The sequence below is a fragment of the Neophocaena asiaeorientalis genome, unplaced genomic scaffold, assembly GCF_003031525.2.
Source record: "Neophocaena asiaeorientalis asiaeorientalis breed wild unplaced genomic scaffold, Neophocaena_asiaeorientalis_V1.1 scaffold59, whole genome shotgun sequence".
Classification (NCBI taxonomy): domain Eukaryota; kingdom Metazoa; phylum Chordata; class Mammalia; order Artiodactyla; family Phocoenidae; genus Neophocaena; species Neophocaena asiaeorientalis.
The window spans coordinates 7,816,366-7,833,970 of NW_020174268.1; the positions used below are offsets into that span (position 1 = coordinate 7,816,366).

Genomic DNA, 17,605 nt, shown 5'->3' on the forward strand with positions numbered 1-17,605 from the left:
ATTAAGGAGGGAAGGAAGGACCTTTGTAGGTAGGGTCAGGGTTTTAGATGTTAAACCTGTCAGCGAGGAAAAGACAAAAGGGTTTTGGGCAAGCAGATGACAGGGTCAGATTTGCTTTTTTTATTTTTTATTTTTTGCGGTACGCGGGCCTCCCACTGTTGCGGCCTCTCCCGTTGCGGAGCACAGGCTCCGGACGCGCAGGCTCAGCGGCCATGGCTCACGGGCCCAGCAGCTCCACGGCATGTGGGATCTTCCCGGACCGGGGCACGAACCCACGTCCCCTGCATCGGCAGGCGGACCCTCAGCCACTGCGCCACCAGGGAAGCCCTGTCCTTCTACTTTTCAAATAGGCTATAATGACCTATTGATTTGGGGGAGATGTTACATGTGTATAGAACTGCCTCACTACCATCTTTGCCATTTTGTGTCCTTCTGGTCCCCCAGCTTTCCTTCCCTCCATCTCTAATGAAATGCTCAGGGCCCTGTCCTGCCACACACTTGCTGGTCTCCACACTGGGAAAGCTCTCCTCACTAACCCCCTCCACGCTGGCGCTGCTTCCCTTTCATTCACTCAACACGTATTTATTGCTCGAAGGACTATTTCAGGTGCTGGGAATACAGCAGTGAACAAAACAGAGTCCCTGCTCTCCTGGAGCTGGCATTCCATGGATAGGAATGGGGAAGAAAGAACAGGTAATTAGTCAACAAAACTATCATATGTTACGTGCTGGCAGAGTTATAAGAAAGAGCAGAGCAAGGTAAGGGATACTGTGATGTAGGTTTAGTTGGGAAGGGCTCTCTGATGAGGGGCCATTTGAACAGACTCCTGAAAGACATGTGGTAGGAGCCTTGCAGAAAATCTGGGAGAAATTATTCCAGGGAGAAGAAACGGCAAGTGCAAAGGCCCTGAGGCAGAAGAGAGCTAAATATGCCTTCCCAAGAGAGCGTTCCCTGACATTCCAACTTGAATTACATTCTCTCTCAGGGCACACTGTTCTTTTCTTCATAGCATTCATCTCCACTGATGTTTTGTATATATTTTAATATATGCTTGTTTAATAAGTCTCCCTCTCCTGATTATAAACTCAGTGAGGGCAGGCATCATATCTGTTGCTGTTTTCCCTTATTTGTATATCCAGAATTCAGCCTCCTGTTTGGTAGTTATCAACTGCATGGATAAATTTAAGATGGTCATTAATGACATTGTGCTTTAAATCTCTCACAACACTCCTTTTGCCTCACTGAGAATTTTCCTCTAGGAATTGGTACATGGGGTGGGAGGTGGGGGGAGTCTCCTTTGAACTGGCATGCTCCTTTCTTTCAGCTAATGAGCACAGATTGAGTATAATATATCCATTTCTGTTTTGTGTGCAAGGAATTTTATGCTCAGTAAGGACAATTCAGTTAAGATTTGGGGTTGGCATATTGACCTGTGTTTTTTCTTGATGATGAGATTGCGTGTCTATTCTTCTTTTGTTTAGTTGGATTTCTCTTTTATGTAATTTAATTAAGATAAGAATCAAAAGGAGTGACATTTAGGTAAGTGGGAAGGAAGAACAGAAGGGAGGGGAGAGGGAGAGAGGAAAGACAATGGATTCCCGATCGGTGATACCACTTGTCACTGCTTTGCAAATTGAGACTGGGAATGTAGCTAGCTCATGCTTTAAAAGTAATGATAGCTGCCTGGTACTAGTGCTTAGCATGTATCAGGACCAATGCTACATATTTTTATGTATGACCTCATTAAATTCACAACAGGCTCTAGGGTAGATATCAATAGTCCCATCTTACAGATAAGTAAATAAAGGCTCAAAGAGGTTAAATAACTTGCTTTAAAACAGAAGAAAGAAGAAATGAGTGCCTTCCAATGGTTTGGACAAGGCTGTCAGCATTAAATCCAAACTGTTTTGATTCTCCCTGCCCCCAAGTTCCATCCAGCCTCACCCTACTAAGAGGAGGTGAGGCCCTCCAATAGTGATCATTAACTCACCTCAGGTGCTGAGTGGGGTACTTTACAAACATCCATTATCCCCTTACAACAACAACCCCTGAATGCAGGTGCCTGCAATGGTCTTTAAGTTATTTTTAAAGGCTTTTTTTTTTTTTTAACTAGCAAAAGAATGCATGACACCAACTGTAAACTGGCACGTTGGTGGTGGGAAGCCACTCAGACTTATGCTAAGAAAGGTGATAATGAATTCACTGTTGGCAATTCTGAGGGAACTGTACGAAAACACCTAGATGTTCTAACTGGTGCAGAAGTAGAACTGATTCCTCCTTGCTTTCACCGTGCGGCCGGGGGTTTCTCGGTGGGACTCGCGACGATGGGGCTGAGGAACCTCCGGGCAATCCCTAGGATTCTGAATTCCGGGACTGTGGGCCCAGGGGAGAGGGACGGCTCACTCACACATCACACGCGGTCACAAAGCACAGACGGGAACACGTGGTCAGCAGACACCCAGAAGCGTGCACATACAAATACATACCAACCCACATCGAACCACAAAGACAAGTGCGCACGACCCCACAGACCTCGCCCACTCATGCATTCACACCACTCATTGGCGCGCAACACGCGGGCTCACGCGAGCTCGCGCACACTCACAGCCGTAGCACACACCCTCTTGCGCGCGCACCTACCCTTGCGCACATGCACACACTTTCTTGCGCGCGCACATATTCTGCACACATCCCCCCGCGCGCGCTCACACCGCATGCACACGCCCTCTTGCGTACGCACATACCCTGGCTCACGTGCACACCCCCGCGCGCACACGCGCTCCGTGCACTCACCCTCTTGCGCGCGCACACGCTTGCACGGCCGGGAGGCGAGGGGCGGGGCGGGAGCAGCCCAGGGGGCCTGGCTGGGCGCGGCCAGGAGAGGGCGCGGCGCGGGGTGGCTCCTGAGTTGTGTGCCGAATCCCGGGCCGTGAGACGCTCAGAGGGAGCCCAGCCAGCTCGGTCTGGTCCGGGCTGCGCTGGGCGGCCCGGAGGGAGCGCGTCCCGGGTCACGCCGGCGCCGGCGAGCGGAGCGCGGCGGGGAACGCGCCATGGACCCCAAGGCGGGTAGCGGCGAAGAGGATGACTGCGTGGACTCGGGCGCAGAGACCGGAGGGTGAGCGGCGCGGGCCGGGCAGTGGGCGGGGGCCACTCTCCGAGTTGCGCGGCGGCTCCTCCCGGCCCGGGACCTTCCTGGACCCCGCGCCGGAGTCGCTTCGGCGGGACGCGGCTGCGGGGACTGTTTCTCCTGCCGGGTCCCCTGGGGAAACCGGAGGGGCTGTGGCGAGCCCGCTCTCTGCTGGGCCGGCCCTGAGGGCAGAGCGGCGGGGTCCGTGGCTGCCCCGGTCAGGGCGGGCCCCACCCTGGAGGGCAGAAAAGTGGAAGGACTCAAGGTTCAGAGTAACCCCACGCAGCCCACACCACCCCAGACCCTCTTGCCCTCCGTCATCACTCAGCTGATGCGGAGTGCCGGGCAAAGGCAGTGTCCCCCGGTATTACCGTTAGAGAGACAAGGGATGCTCTTGCACTGGTTTCCACCTTCCGCGAGGACTTTCTTATTGTTGCTCCGGACCCCCCCCTGGGGTCCAGGATGGGGGTCTGGGGGTGGGGAGGAAAGGTAAAGCGGGTAGGACACGTGAGACCTAAAAGTCTTTCAGAAGTCTTCTAAGAGGATGGCGTTTTTCATTTTATGCCTTTATTGTGCTTGCCAAGACGCCCTCCCCAGCTCCTCCACTGCCCCGCCGAACTTCCTCACTTCTGAGCGCACCTGTCCCAGCTGGAGCCGCTTGCCTTGGGCACAGGTGCGATGAAGATGGTGCTATGATCTAGCCTTGGTTATTTTTAAAAATGTCCTCTTCTCTTCGGCGGACTCAAACAATTAGTCCAAACCTTTGGAGACTAATTAACCCTCTCCGAACAACACTGTTTTCCTGAGTGGGACAAAAGACTGAATGTCTTTTAGGAGACGAACGTCATTGTAAAGGCTTCCGCCCAGCCCCTGTCTCTAGAGGACTTCCCGGTGCAGAGTCAGCGCTACATCCAGGATGCGGGTACCGACCCAGAAGGAAAGGGTGTCTTTGCCTATCTGCAGTAACCCAGGGGGAGGGCTGGAGCTGCCCAGAACACAGAAAGCCTCATTCCAAGAAGGCTGGGGAGATTTAGACATAGATCTAAGGATTTGGCAACCCTGTGAGGACAGGAAGAGAGTCCAGGCCCAGAATGGACCTAGGGTCACACCTAATCCAGAGAAAGGCTCCCTAGGCAGCACCCCCCACCCCGCCTGCCCACTGCCCTCTATCCACTGGAGCCGAAATCCAGGAGTTTACGGCCCCCAAACATTTACCCTGCAATGGGCTTTCCCTGTTATCCGCACTTGTGATCATTGATGGTTCGCTACAGAACCCTGTTACACTGCAGTGTTGTAACCTGATTCCAAATACTGAACTCCTGTGCTTTCTCCCACGCTTTGTATGTGGGGCATTTATCAACTTTAACTGAAGATCCTTGGCTTCCCCCGCCTACCCCCGCCCCAGTTAGCTGAGCGTGAGTAGAAGAAACAAAACAAAAGTAATCGGGTCGTTTTCAGCTGGGTTAAATAAAGCACCGGCTGGTCCATTGGTTTTCAATGTGCAGAGCTCACCTGAAACAGATCTTTTATGGCAGGGCTCTCTGGGAGAAATGGAGAGAAAGCCCTGACCCAGGAGTGTCATCACCCCAGGATCCCAACAAACAGCATGACAGCTGTCAGGGCTCCTGGGAGGGGGGTGCTGGGCATGCTGACGCCTCTCTGTCTCTGTCATAAGTGTGTAAGTTAACAGGACAGAATTGTTTGAAGGATTCTTATTGCCTCAGTAGCATTCTTAAGCTACAGGTCAAGTGGCATGCATTTAAATGAGATAGTTTCAGTGAATGCCTCTCAGTCTTGTATTTGCTGCATATTCATATATCCCTTAAAGCTGAGATTACATATTAAAAAACCGTTCACAGTTTCCCTGCTTTTCCAGAGCTTTGCTGCCTCCTACCCTCTCCAGCTTCCATACAGCTACCTGTCGAGATTGTGTAGAAAGCATGAAGAAAGCTTGCTCAGTACGTGTGTGTTATCATTATTTTTAAAAACGCAAATCGGATCGTGTCTCTCTGCCTTGCAAACTTTTAGTGGTTCTGTCATCTATAAAGCACGAAGGGTTTAGCATGGCCTACAAGCCCCAGTGTTCATGGGGTCCCCACCCCTCTCTCTCTCTGGCCTTGTCACTTGGCAGGCTCGTCCCTGCACCCTGCATATAACCACATCAGCTGGGTTTTTTCCAATTCCTCACCTGTGTCAAGCCGCCCTCTTTGCCCCTAGGCCCTTCTCCACCTGGCACGCCTGTCTGCCAGGTGAAACTCTACTCTTCTTTCAAGAGTCAGCTCAAGTGACACATCCACTCAGACAGGGAGCCTTAATTTGGGGTGCATGAATTTCTTTAAGTTGCATGCAGAATGATGGGCTTTGTGAAGTTTTCTAAGATACTGTTTTTCATCAGAGTCTCAGAGTAGCCTGTGATCCCCCCCAAACCACGTTTGGGCAGGGTGTAAGTTTCATTTTCTTCATGTTGCGTTTGAAGTATTGGGAGACATCCAAGTAAAGATGATGAGTCAGCAGTCGAGTAATCTACCTAAAGAGGAGGTCAGACAGGAGGACTGCAGTTGGGAACCGTCAGCCTCAAAATGGCAGTTGAAGCCCTAGGAGTGGATTCGATCAACTAAAGTTCATAGCAGACACGAGCCTGGCGTTCACTATGTGCCAGGTACCATTCTAAGACTTACATGTTTCATTAATTCATTTAATCCTTCAACAACTCTGGGAAGCAGGTACTATTTAAGACCAACCTTGAAAAACGACAGCATTTAAATGTCAGGTAAAGGAGGGTGAGCTGATAAAGGAGGCTGAGAAAGATTAGGCATGAAATGAAAAAAGGAAGAAGGTGATATCCTAGAAGCCAAGGGAAGAAAGGAAACAGATCAGCTGTGCTGTTGAGAAACAAATCAGGATGAGGAAGTCATCTCCCTTCTTTTTAAAGGGAGATGATGAAAAGGCCGAGGAGTAGTGGAGGAGGAGGTGGCTGGAGCCCTTTGTCTGGGAAAGGGAGGGGTGAGAAGCGACAGTAGCTGGAGGGGAGAGTGGGATGAGGGAAGGATTTCTTTTTTTTTTTTTTTTGCGGTACGCGGGCCTCTCACTGTCGTGGCCTCTCCCGTTGCGGAGCACAGGCTCCGGACGCGCAGGCTCAGTGGCCATGGCTCAGGGGCCCAGCCACTCCACGGCATGTGGGATCTTCCCGGACCGGGGCACGAACCCGTGTCCCCTGCATCGGCAGGCAGACTCTCAACCACTGCGCCACCAGGGAAGCCCGAGGGAAGGATTTCTTAAACGTAGGCATGAATTGGGCAATAAATGCTCATAGAAGGGATTCTGTAAATGGGGAATGATAACTACGCAGGAGAAAAACGGATATCTGTAATGTCAGCTTTCTGAAAATGTGCAGGTAGGTGGACTTCAGGTCACGTGGACAGATTGGCTTTGGAAAGAGGAGGGACATCCCTGTTGCACCCAGTGGGAGAGAAGGGAAGATGGGTTTCCGTTCAGTGCAAATGCAGCCCCCCGTCCCCCAGGAGAATGGAGACTTGACACTGTTGTTCCGGGCGATGGTGAGTGAGACCCCAGTCAAGATTAGTGATTACATATGAAGGTACTAGTCTACCTTGCCATTGATTTTCCTGCAGCAGTGTTCACCCACCTGGGGGCAGGCGGAGAGAGACAGTGGGTAGTTGAGATCCTCAGGGTTTGGGGGAGAGGGACCGTTGCTAGGCTGGGGTGAACAGAACATAGGAGCCAGGGAGATGTGCGGCTGTTGCTTGAGCTGCTGACTGATCCTTTCAGCAGCATATCGGAAGTGCTTCCAAGAACCTTCGTGGATTCGGCTGCCAGTAGACAGACTGTGCTGATCCCTTTGAAAGTTACAGTCCACAGAGCCAGCCTGCTGGGGTTCAAATTCTGGCTCCTCCACCTAGGAATTGTGGAACCTTGAGCCAGTTACTTACCCTCTCCCTGCCCTCAGCGTTCTCCTTTGTAAGATGGGGATGACGATAGTACTAGTACTCACCTCATAGGGTGGTTGTGAGGATTAAATGGGTCTATACACTTAAAGCCCAGAGAACAGTGCCCGGCATAAGTAAACCCTCAGTACATTATTATTTCTTATGAAACACTCCAAATGGTAAACTTAGAGATTTATATAAATAAAAATGTACATCTCCAGGTGCACTCAAGACCATATGTTCTTTGTTACGCATCACAGTAGAGGCTCTGATGCTTTTAAATGCCTTAAGCAACTTGATTACTGTTCAGAACATCTGAAAGAGTACGGCACATGCCTCAATCTGGTCATTATTTTTATTTTGAAGATGAGGAAATGGAGGTTTCAGAGGGTGCGTGACTAGTTAGTGGCCTAGATTGCAGCTTGAGTCTCCAGCACACCTCCTGCCTAGTGAAGTTGCCTTTCAAAGAGCTGTTTGGTCTGGAATTAATTCTTGTTTTCTGCTCAGACATTTTCTTTTGCTCGAAATGCTACCTTTGCTGTCTGACGCCCGCAGCAATACAGGCTAAGACTGAAAGCAAACTAGCGTTCTTCTGTGGCGGTTGATGTCATTTTGAAACTCCCACTTTCCAGATCCACTTGAAAACAAGCCTTGTGCTTCCGTGTACTTGCTGTTAGAAAAAACTGGCAAGTTGGCTACTGACCATGGTCAACTGTCTTTAGAGACAGAGTCTCTTAACAGAGGGACAGGCAGTGTTTTGTAAACCCAAACAAAAGGCTAAGATGAATGTTTTCCAATGGGTGTTGCATTAGTGCTGTCTCCCAGATTTGGCCTCTAAGCCAGTCTTTCAAATATAACCATAGCCGATGGATTATTTTCATTCAGAAGTTTGACCTGGCATTAATGGAACTCCACGTCTGTGGCAGCTGTCACTGAGCTTCTGAAAACATAGGGTCACACCATGCTCTTTATCTTTGGGTGAACTCCAACTGATGCGTCACTGTGATTTCAGTGATAAACAATTCACAGGTCTAGAGTTTATAAACAGGTGGATGGAAAGGAATAGGTAGAATCCATTTTTAAAGGGGACAGGCTTAAAGAATTTTAGATTCTGGGAAATGTTGCATAGAAGACAAGATGATCTATTAGGTACTCTGTTGTCTTTGTGTTCAAGGTGGAGCTAGATAGCTCTAAATTACCATGGCGTCTAATTCAATGGACTGGGAGTTAACAGATGAGGTCCGTGGTGCAGTGAGCTGGTGTTTTACTGAAATGCCAAGGTCAGTTCTTATCCCAGGATTTCCCTGGAAAAGAGAATTTAGGAAGGTATCCATTTTCTATAAATGTCAAAATTGGCAAGTAGGCTGCTGATGGTGGTAAACTATCTTGAGGGCAGACCCCTTTATATTTAACCCCTATACGTATAATTGAAGTACAGTCGAGGGACCACATCCTACTTTCTGTTCATTCTTGGCACAGATACTAAATAAATGTAATGTTTGAAAATGCTTTTACTATACGTGTCAGGCATGTGAATATATATAATCCTTGTATTATTCTGCTCATCTGTATCATGTGTCCACAAATTTTTCATCCTAAAATTTGTGGATCCACCTTGCACGCTTCATTCTGGCAAAGCTGAATGTCTTATTCAGAGCCAGCTGGATACATTCTTAGGATGTGAGACCAATAAACAAAATTCCCAAGACAGGTACCCTACAGCTTGCTTCCTCCTACCTAGAAAAGCTGGGAGTACACATCCCTCCAGAGAACCATACTCAGTATCTGAGATTGTTTGAACCTATTTATGCATACAGTTTTTTCAAGCTTTACAGCTTGTCTTTCACCAGCCCTATTTCTAGTAAATAACCTTTTGGGGTTATTTGGAATGTATTTTAAGAACTATAAAAGTCTTCATACCTTGACTCAGCCCCCATTCCCCATCATGATAATTTTTTCAAGGAAATTAAATATCAAGCTGTATTTATAAATTTCTCATCACCCTGTGCTTTGCAAAAGTGAACAATCGGGAACAATCATATAGCCAACAAAAGGGAAATGGTTGACTAAATTATAGTACATCACCTTATCTAAAATTATAGTTACAGAAACCATGTAGCAGCATTTTATGATGGAGTTTAGTGAAAAGAGCAGTTTAAAATTGTATCTCCATCGTTATGGCAACTGAGTACAAATTACGTCACCAGGACCAGAGGCTGGAGAGTAATGTGAAGTTTTAGGTGACTTTTCTTTCTGTTTGATTTCTGTTTTGATGGTGGACAGGGGTGGAAGTTGGGGTGATGGATGAGACTACGGAGCTGGGCAGAGGCCATCAGTCATAGAAAGAGGGGTGCATTGTTGTACACTATCAAGCTTGAACTTCATCCAGAGAGGGACATGATCAGATTTGTGTCTTGCAAAGATTGGCTGCTGCATGAGGAAGGAATTGGAGCAGGGCGAGAGTGACAGAAGACCGACCGTTTGGCAGGCCTGACCTGGGTGGCGCCTTTCATCATGAGAAATATGGAGAGATTCATGGCAGGGGCATCCGTTATGCTAGCACCTGCCCTAAAATACCCCTGTTGCACTTTAAGATTCTTGGAATATGTTTCGAATGTAAATTTCATTCTACATAGGTATCCATCTGTATGCAGATCTTTAAAATGTATGCATATGCGAAACCCATATGCTTCAAGAGTATTTGGAAGATCCTAGCTGAAAATACTGACAGAATTTTAAAAATAAAATAAATACGATTGCACATTCTTACTGAAGGTTTTATTGGAATTGTCATGCAATTTCTTTGAAGCCTGGCCATCTTAAGATGATCATATTGTAATGGAATTGTTTTGCTGTTGCATCTCCCACGGTGGATGTTGGTTGAGTTTTCATTGCATATATGTACAGTTACATTTCTAAGTATTGTCCGAAAGTTTATTTATGTCCTGCCTGGTTCCAGAAAGAATTTAACGCACCAACACTGGGGTTACAAATCCTGCATTTCAGAATGTGCTTGGTCCCTGACTCTCCTCTCTCATTTTCTCTCCCTCCATCTCCTCTCCCTTTTCCCTTAGCCAGCATGTCTGCGGGCTCTATCCAATCCCTTCTCCCTTCTAACTCCTTCCTTACCACCGCTCTACCTGCCTAGTTCAAGCCTCACCTCCTGGTCTCCTTACAGATACTATCACTTTAGTTTCCTAATCAATGATATAAAAAGTTGGATGAGATCTCAGTGGATGCAGTTTTTAGTATATAAAGGGATATGCAAATGTTAGTAGTTGTTATTCTTTCCGGTTTTGAAATTCAGTGACTCTGTGACAACTAAAGTATTTCATTTGAAAAGAGAAAATCACGTGCTGTTTTTCTTCCATTTTGTTCCTCTAGCAATAAGTCAGTGCATGATTTTATGTGGGAGATGTAGGTTGTTTGAATTAGTGAGAGGCATGCTTTTTATGACTTTTTAAAAAAGTTTTGTATATATCCTTTTAATGTGGTAAGAAACTGAATGGAGTAAAAATTGGATGATTCAAGAAAGGCAGCCTGAGACTAAGTAAATAAAAGGAGTGTATATCTATAAAATTAAACATAATTAACCACTTTATTTGCATAACTATGTCCCCTAACTACCACCTTGGTAGAATAAACTCCTCCATGCCTGAGAGCTTAATTTCCTCCCAAGAATGACTTGGGGACACTGTGGGGAGAAAACCAATCGCTTCTATACCATGTACGTTGCCAGAGAGGGACGGTTTAAGGGCCACACAAGTGGAGCAGAAGCTTAGCAGAGATTAAGCAGACACGTTCTTGGCTGCATTCGCATTCTCACAGAGGCCGAATGCCAGCGGCTGATTTTTCAGCATACAAACTGATGGCTTATTTCACCCCGGCCCTAACCCTGCCTTTTCCCTTTCCAGATCACGGCCCACATCCTGTTACTCTAATATCTAGCAGGATTTCTTCCTAGATGGAACTGAAATCAACCATCACTGTGCTTGTGTGTTACCTGATGGTCAGCCAGGCCTTGAATGTGGAAGCCCTCCCAGCCAGGGTTCCTTCTCCCCAGGGTCCACCTGGCCTCTGCTTACATCAGCAAAGAAACATTTCCCTGAGGGGTGGTGCTGACATTTCAAGGGTTTAACCTTTTGCAGTGGTTTAACCTTTTGTGGGAGTCATGAACCCCTTTGAGAGTCTGCTGAAAACTTTGAGCGTTCTCTCCGGGAAAATAAGCTTCCACTCAAAAATTTGCTGGTAAATTTAGATGGTTCGGGACCCATCTGGTCTCCCATCTGGGAGACTCACAGAGCCCATATGAAGGACCCCGGATTTCTAGAATGCCTTTAAAGTTGTGCTTTCAAATCCAGACATAACTTGATTCTGCACAAAACAGTCCGCAGCATGAGAGTTTTTAATTTGTGGCATTTCTTTATCAGTTAAATGCTACTTACCACTGACTGTTTAAAATTCAACTTTGGAGAGATCACTTGGACAGAGAAAAATAATGTCTAATCCTACTAATACTAAGGTTTTGTGTTTCAGGTCTGACTACAGCCACATGTCCTCCACCAGCAGTAAGTATGGCTTAAATGTTCTTCAGTTTTGTCTTCAGAGTCCCCCCTGGGGGTCTGTCCCATCTCTGTATGTAGAGAAGGCCATCCATGTAACCCTTGCTTTAATAGAAAGAATCTCTGAAGGTATCCTGGCCAAAGGATGTGATACAGGATTCTCTGGGGAGTGGAGAAAAGTGGAGACTGTTCCTGGAGAATGTGATTGTACCTTGATTTGAGGGCTAGACGTGCCACTACTTTCCCTGTGAAAATTCAGCCTGGAGGAACTAGCCCAGGCTTTATTAACCCGCATGCTTGGAAAATACCTTCTCTGACAAAGCTGAGGTAACTCATTCATTCAACAAACATGTATCCAATACCTGCCGTCCTTGGGCTCACAGCTCAGAGTACATTCGTTGGATCATGAGGGGGCCCCAGTTCCTCTGTTGGGCAGATTTCCTCCTGTGTATTTCTGTACCTGCAGGCAGATACCACAGATGATGATTATATATGGTTAAAAAAAAAAAAAGTATGTTTATAAACATACTCTGAGCATAGGAAAAGGTGCTTGTATTGAATATTAAATTACAAGTAAATCTATTTATGGGAAATTAGGCGTTATATCTGGGAACAATTTACAGTGATGAAGATCACTACAGAGCCATTCAGACTGGTTAAACACTTACTTTAAAATAACAAAAAAATTTTCTTACAATAAACGCCCTGATGTTTTGAGTCGGTAAACACTGAATTGTTTTGGCCTATCTCACTATCCTGATAAGCTCTCAATTCTAAATAGTTCCCAAATGGAAAGACACTTAATTGGATTATTCTGTTTATTGATGTTATGGCTTAGTTTTTCCTTTGCAATGAGAGACTGTGCAGAAAGCTGTATATCTGGGATGGTTATTTAGTGTCAAATTATATTTAGTTAGTATAACTGCAGCGAGCAATTTCTGATCATTTCAGCCAAGTGGAGACCCAGCATTGCCCCTTAGTTATTAAGAACTGTTAGTAATAAATTAGAGAATAATGCTCCAGTGATTTGCATTTCCTCCCTGAAGCTTCTGCGTTCCTAAAATCAGAGAAAGCGCCCTCTCTCTCTCTCTCTCTCTCTCTCTCTCTCTCTCTCTCTCTCTCTCTCTCTCAGCCATATGAGGGCACAGGGAAAAGTGCTATCTCTCTCTCTCTCTCTCTCTCTCTCTCTCTCTCTCTCTCTGCTGCCATTTTCAGTTTTCCCCAGAGGCTACATTTCTTTAAGAATGATTTTTATAAAATACTTGCCCGAAGTCCTTTGCTCAATTTGTAGCTCCCAAAGCAGTCCTCTGGGTCACAATAAAGCGCCTCTCTTGTCAGCGAAATGGGTAATTTGGTTTGGGATGTTTTCCTCTCCATTATTTTAATTGTGATCTCTGAGTTGGAATTTCTCTTAGTGCAACTGGGATCGATAGCCTTTTATTGCTGTTCCTTTTCTCTTTAAATTTTTGGCGAGTCCTGCCTCATTCTTCAGTGTTGGGGCCTCTTGGTGAGTGAGGGTGTATATGCGTTTCATATTTCAGTTAGGAAATGTATTTGACTACCAGTAATAGAGAAAAAAATGACTTAAGTAAGGGTTTGTTTTCCTCTAATGGGAAAAAAAAAAAAAAGTCCAGAGGAGGCAGTGTGGGTGTGTCACACAGTCCTCAGGTTTTGGCCTCCATCCTCAGGGTTGCCTCAAAGTTACAGAATGGCTGCCTCTGCCACAGCCATCACATCCTTGTTCTGGGCAGGAAGAAGAGGGGAGGGGAGGATACTGGTGGGCCTCTGACTGTCTTTCCTCTCTATGTTGTCTGAACTGCCTTTCCTTCCAGCCAGAAGCGTCAATCCTGGCCGCACCCATACACAGGAGAAGGCCCCTTATGCATTCAGTTAAAGGTAACAGAGTGGACCCTTTCTGAAAAGGAAAAAAGAGTATTAAATCTAGAGTCTTAAATCTATCCTTTAACACATAGGTTCAACAGTGCCGCAATAATAAAAAGTATTTTCCAAGTAGATGTTAAAAATAGCATTTCCCCACAAGCTAGATAATCACTCAGAGGACTGAGTAGAAGTTTGCTATTTCTCCTGAATGGTGCAGTTCCAGGCTCACTCTCCCTGTCACAGCCAACTTGGTGCCAGCACCTTCTGTGTGACCACGGGCCCAGAGGGCTGACCAGTCGGTCCCAGTTCCCACATTTTGGTCCTGGAAGCAGCTCTGGTGCCTCATTGCCATTGTCCTGCGATCTGTCAGCCTCTCGCCACTGAATGGCTTGTTTCTGAATGATTCCTGACTCCTGATTGGGATTTGAGCATTGGTTACCATTTACTTTTAGGAAGTGGGCTTTTCTGTGTGTGCAAGTGGCTCTTCCCACACATTCACCTGATGCCCCTTTACCTGTCTGTTCCTGAGTTCACAGAGGCCTGAGTGCTTCCTTGGGGAGAGCTGGGCTTAGACTCTGTCTGTCCACAGTTGGTTTCTGTCGTTACCGGGATTGTCAGCAGAGCTTCCTGCAAGAACACCACTCTATTTAGTTGCCGGTTTTCTTCTTGGAATGCAGGGACTGCTTCTTCACACTGCCTGCCCCTGATGGCAGAAGAAGAAAGGTCATCCCTAAGACAAAGTACCAGAGCAGTGGTGTGGGGTTCAGGTGTCCTAGGCCCCAGTCCTGGTTCCACCATACATTAGGTGTATGCTCTCGGGCAAGTCATTTACACTCTGTGAGCCTCAGTTTCCGCCTCTTTGGAATGAGGAAGTTGGGCTGAATGACCTCTAAGGACCTCTCCAGGAGCTCTGGGATGCTCAGATGTGACTGTCTTAGAAACTCCTCTAAAAAGAGAGGAGAAGGGAGGGAGGAAAGTAGTGAAGAATCAAGGACACTGTATCTTTCTCCTTGATCCCAGAGCAAGAGTCCAGAGGATGGGCATTCTCTCTGGTGGCCCGTAGCATTAACCCTCAAGTGAGGGCTGTTCAGAATCAATTTGAGCTTCTGTATTGTGAGCTGCCCATAAGTCGGTGGCGGTAGAGACCTTGTGGTGAGGGGCAGCTGCTGCTTTTTATCCCCCTCCCCTCAAGTAAGTGGAAGGGGGGCGCCATGAGATCATTGGGCTTCCTGCTTCTCCTCGACCTCTTGGGTTAAAGAATCGCATTTCTGTTGACTGTGTCCAGTGTCACTTTCAATTCAGGGGACTGGCTGAGGGGGGCTTCTTTAATGGATGTTTTGGTTTTATGTGGGTGAATTTTTTCTAATTGCGACTTGTCCGTTTGTAGTTTTTAGATTGATGGGCAGAAAGGCCCTTTCTTTGTGTTTTCTGCGAAACTAAGCCCACTCTTAGCACTCAGGAGATCTCAGTAAAGCCTAATACTTTCTTAGGAAGCTGAATTTAATTTATACTCTCAGAATTTTAGGTTGTTTTTTCCAGCAACCTGGTTAGAAGATCATCAAGCCAGTGTGTACAATTTGCATTCTTAAGCGATTTAAAAAGAAAGGGGGAATTTTATAAACAGAATAAAAGAAAAACAATAATTATGCTGGGGGAAAAAACATCAACTGTGCTACGTAATGCTAATGAAATTCTCGTGTGTGGTTGAATATTTCCCTTCAAATAAAGATCGTAATGATACTTGGAGAATTCCTCCTAGAAGATGCTGGGAGCTGAAAAAATGATATTTTCAGGACAGTATACCACTTCTTGCGGGTCTCTAGCCCCAGGGTAATGCCGGTAGGAGGCAGTCAAAGAATTAACTAGTTCTCTCTGTTTGAGACTCTTCTCCAAGAGCCTCTTCTCTAGTTGCCCTACTAATTGTGCCCTAAGACTGTTCCTTCTTGAACCTCAAGTAGAGTCGTCAACTCTTCACCTGCCAGTGACGGCAGGACTGCCTTGCAGTTTTGTGCCCCTTCAGGCTTTTCAGAGCACATGTGACAAAAAGTCAGTTGAAATGATACAGAGGGCTCTTGGCAATGCCCTGAGGAATTCTGTGTGTCTGAAATTATGGAGAAATGGCCATGAGCAGTGCGTTCTCCTCATTTGAGCCCAGGAGCATGTAGCAAGCTGTAGAAAAAAGGCACACGTCATGGGTGGGCGGGAGTCACCGAATCTGTCTTCACTTCCCTCCTCCAGGCCTCAGATTCCTGCCCTACGATTTCTTCCCTAACTTTCTTTCCCTGACTTCCTGCTCTGTCCTTCCAGTGACTCAGGTAGCTTCCCTGTTTCCTGCCTACACTCTCCCTGCTGGCCCCGAGCTTCTACAGGCTATTGGTCCCATGGACTTCTGTCCCCTCAGCTTTCCTGGGGCTGCCATGTCTATGACCTGCCCTTGAGGGCGGCCTTACAGAGGTCCAGCTGATGCCGGGGGCCTCTGGACACACACTGGTGTCCAGGAAAAAGGGTCAGGTGGATTGCAGGTGTTTTTTAAATAGGAAAATTGGGGTGTTTCAGTTCATTGCAAGGCACTGTAGCTGGTCTAGAGCCACCATGGGGCTTGTCAAGTCTGCCTTGCTGCTCTGACAGGATGACATACCGTCCCTTCCTGAGGTTGCCTTTTCTCACGCGTGCATCTTTCTAAATGCTGTCTTTTCCCTTTCATTTCTCAGTGGTGTCATCATTTCCTTGGTGTTTCAGGATACCGAAGCATCATACGTTTTGATTTTGTCTCTGGCCACATCTGTGGGTCCCGTCAGCGTGCAGGGAAAGATAAGACCATTGTGATTTAATTAACAGACAATGTAAGGAGCTTTCAAAGCAGCAACACCTTGAAAAGATAACGATTGCATGCTGTTGAACTCATCAGTGACGGGGGACACTTGAACATATATGATCTGTGTCTCCGTATCCAAGAGCTCAGTTCAGACTTGGGATATGAAATATTCGTTATTTTCTTTCTGTTTTTGTTAGAGGAGACGATAACTTATTGACAGAATTTGCTCATTTTAGAGCCAGTTTTTATCACATACATCCTAAAAAGGAAGATCAGTATCTTGGAAGAGGTGGTGCGAGCCAGTTTCACTATGATCCATTTGTAAATGCCATAGTTTTCAGTTTTTTCTTCTGTGTACAATACTTTTCTCCATTATGATTTTCAGAACACATAGCTTTCAGAATCTCATTCCACAAGATCTAGGCAGAACCCAAATCTATTCATTAATCCTTATGAAGAACAATCTCAGCCGATGAAGTGGCTTAATTTTGTGATCAGTATGGAGTTGGCAATATGCACAGGTTTGCCAAAAGACTAAAACATCCACCTAGTCCATCCCCAGCTTCACACTCCTATTGCAGTAAAAGCACCAAAAGAAAAGTCACCGATTTTCTCTAATTTAGAATATTGCCTTTCAGACAGTTAGTTATAGATGGTAATACAATCATCAGAGACCAGCCTGCCATGTATTTTAAGTATCTCAGTTCACGTCCATCACTACTTTGACTGATTTTCTACTTCCTCTGATTCCAAAGGGCTTACTAATATTAGTGACACTGTTTGATCGACTTACTAATATGCAGTGTCACTAGTATTAATAACTGTTGTAAACCCAACAGTCGACATAACACAAATCAACGCATCGGGAACACGTGTACATATTTTCAATGGAGGATAGTCAGGGTTTTGTGTGCCAGGAGGTCTTGAGTGGGCAACTTCCAGCAAATGAACCCCAAACAGGAACTACTCTCATTTTTATTCTGGTTGAGACCCTATTCTGTCCCAACAGTCATGTTTACGTGCAGAGCTGTTCTCATGGAGGTTCAGAGTGAGCTGCTGCACAGCTGGAATGACTCCACAGCCCTAGACGGGCTCTCCGTGAGTGGCCTTGCGCTGGACGATTGTATCACTGATGACACAGTCCTTCCTGATGTGTGGCGATGACTGAGGAGACCAATTGGAAACCATTAAGATGTTGTGCACGTGGGACAGATCAATCTGATTTTCTTGTCTGGTCTGTCCTGCTTTGTGGCTCTGCCTTCCAAAGTGACTG

General features: G+C 46.4%; 1 protein-coding gene across 1 annotated transcript in view; it reads left to right on the forward strand.

The window, feature by feature from the left end:
- The first annotated feature begins 3,043 nt into the window (after positions 1 to 3,043).
- The window catches only part of FAM124A (family with sequence similarity 124 member A), a 101,535-nt gene continuing 86,973 nt past the window's right edge, over positions 3,044 to 17,605 (forward strand). Inside the window, exons 1-2 of the mRNA XM_024755527.1 lie at positions 3,044 to 3,115; positions 11,611 to 11,642. Coding sequence (XP_024611295.1) covers positions 3,051 to 3,115; positions 11,611 to 11,642 — 97 coding nt within the window. The 5' untranslated portion in view covers positions 3,044 to 3,050. The remainder of the gene's footprint in view (positions 3,116 to 11,610; positions 11,643 to 17,605) is intronic.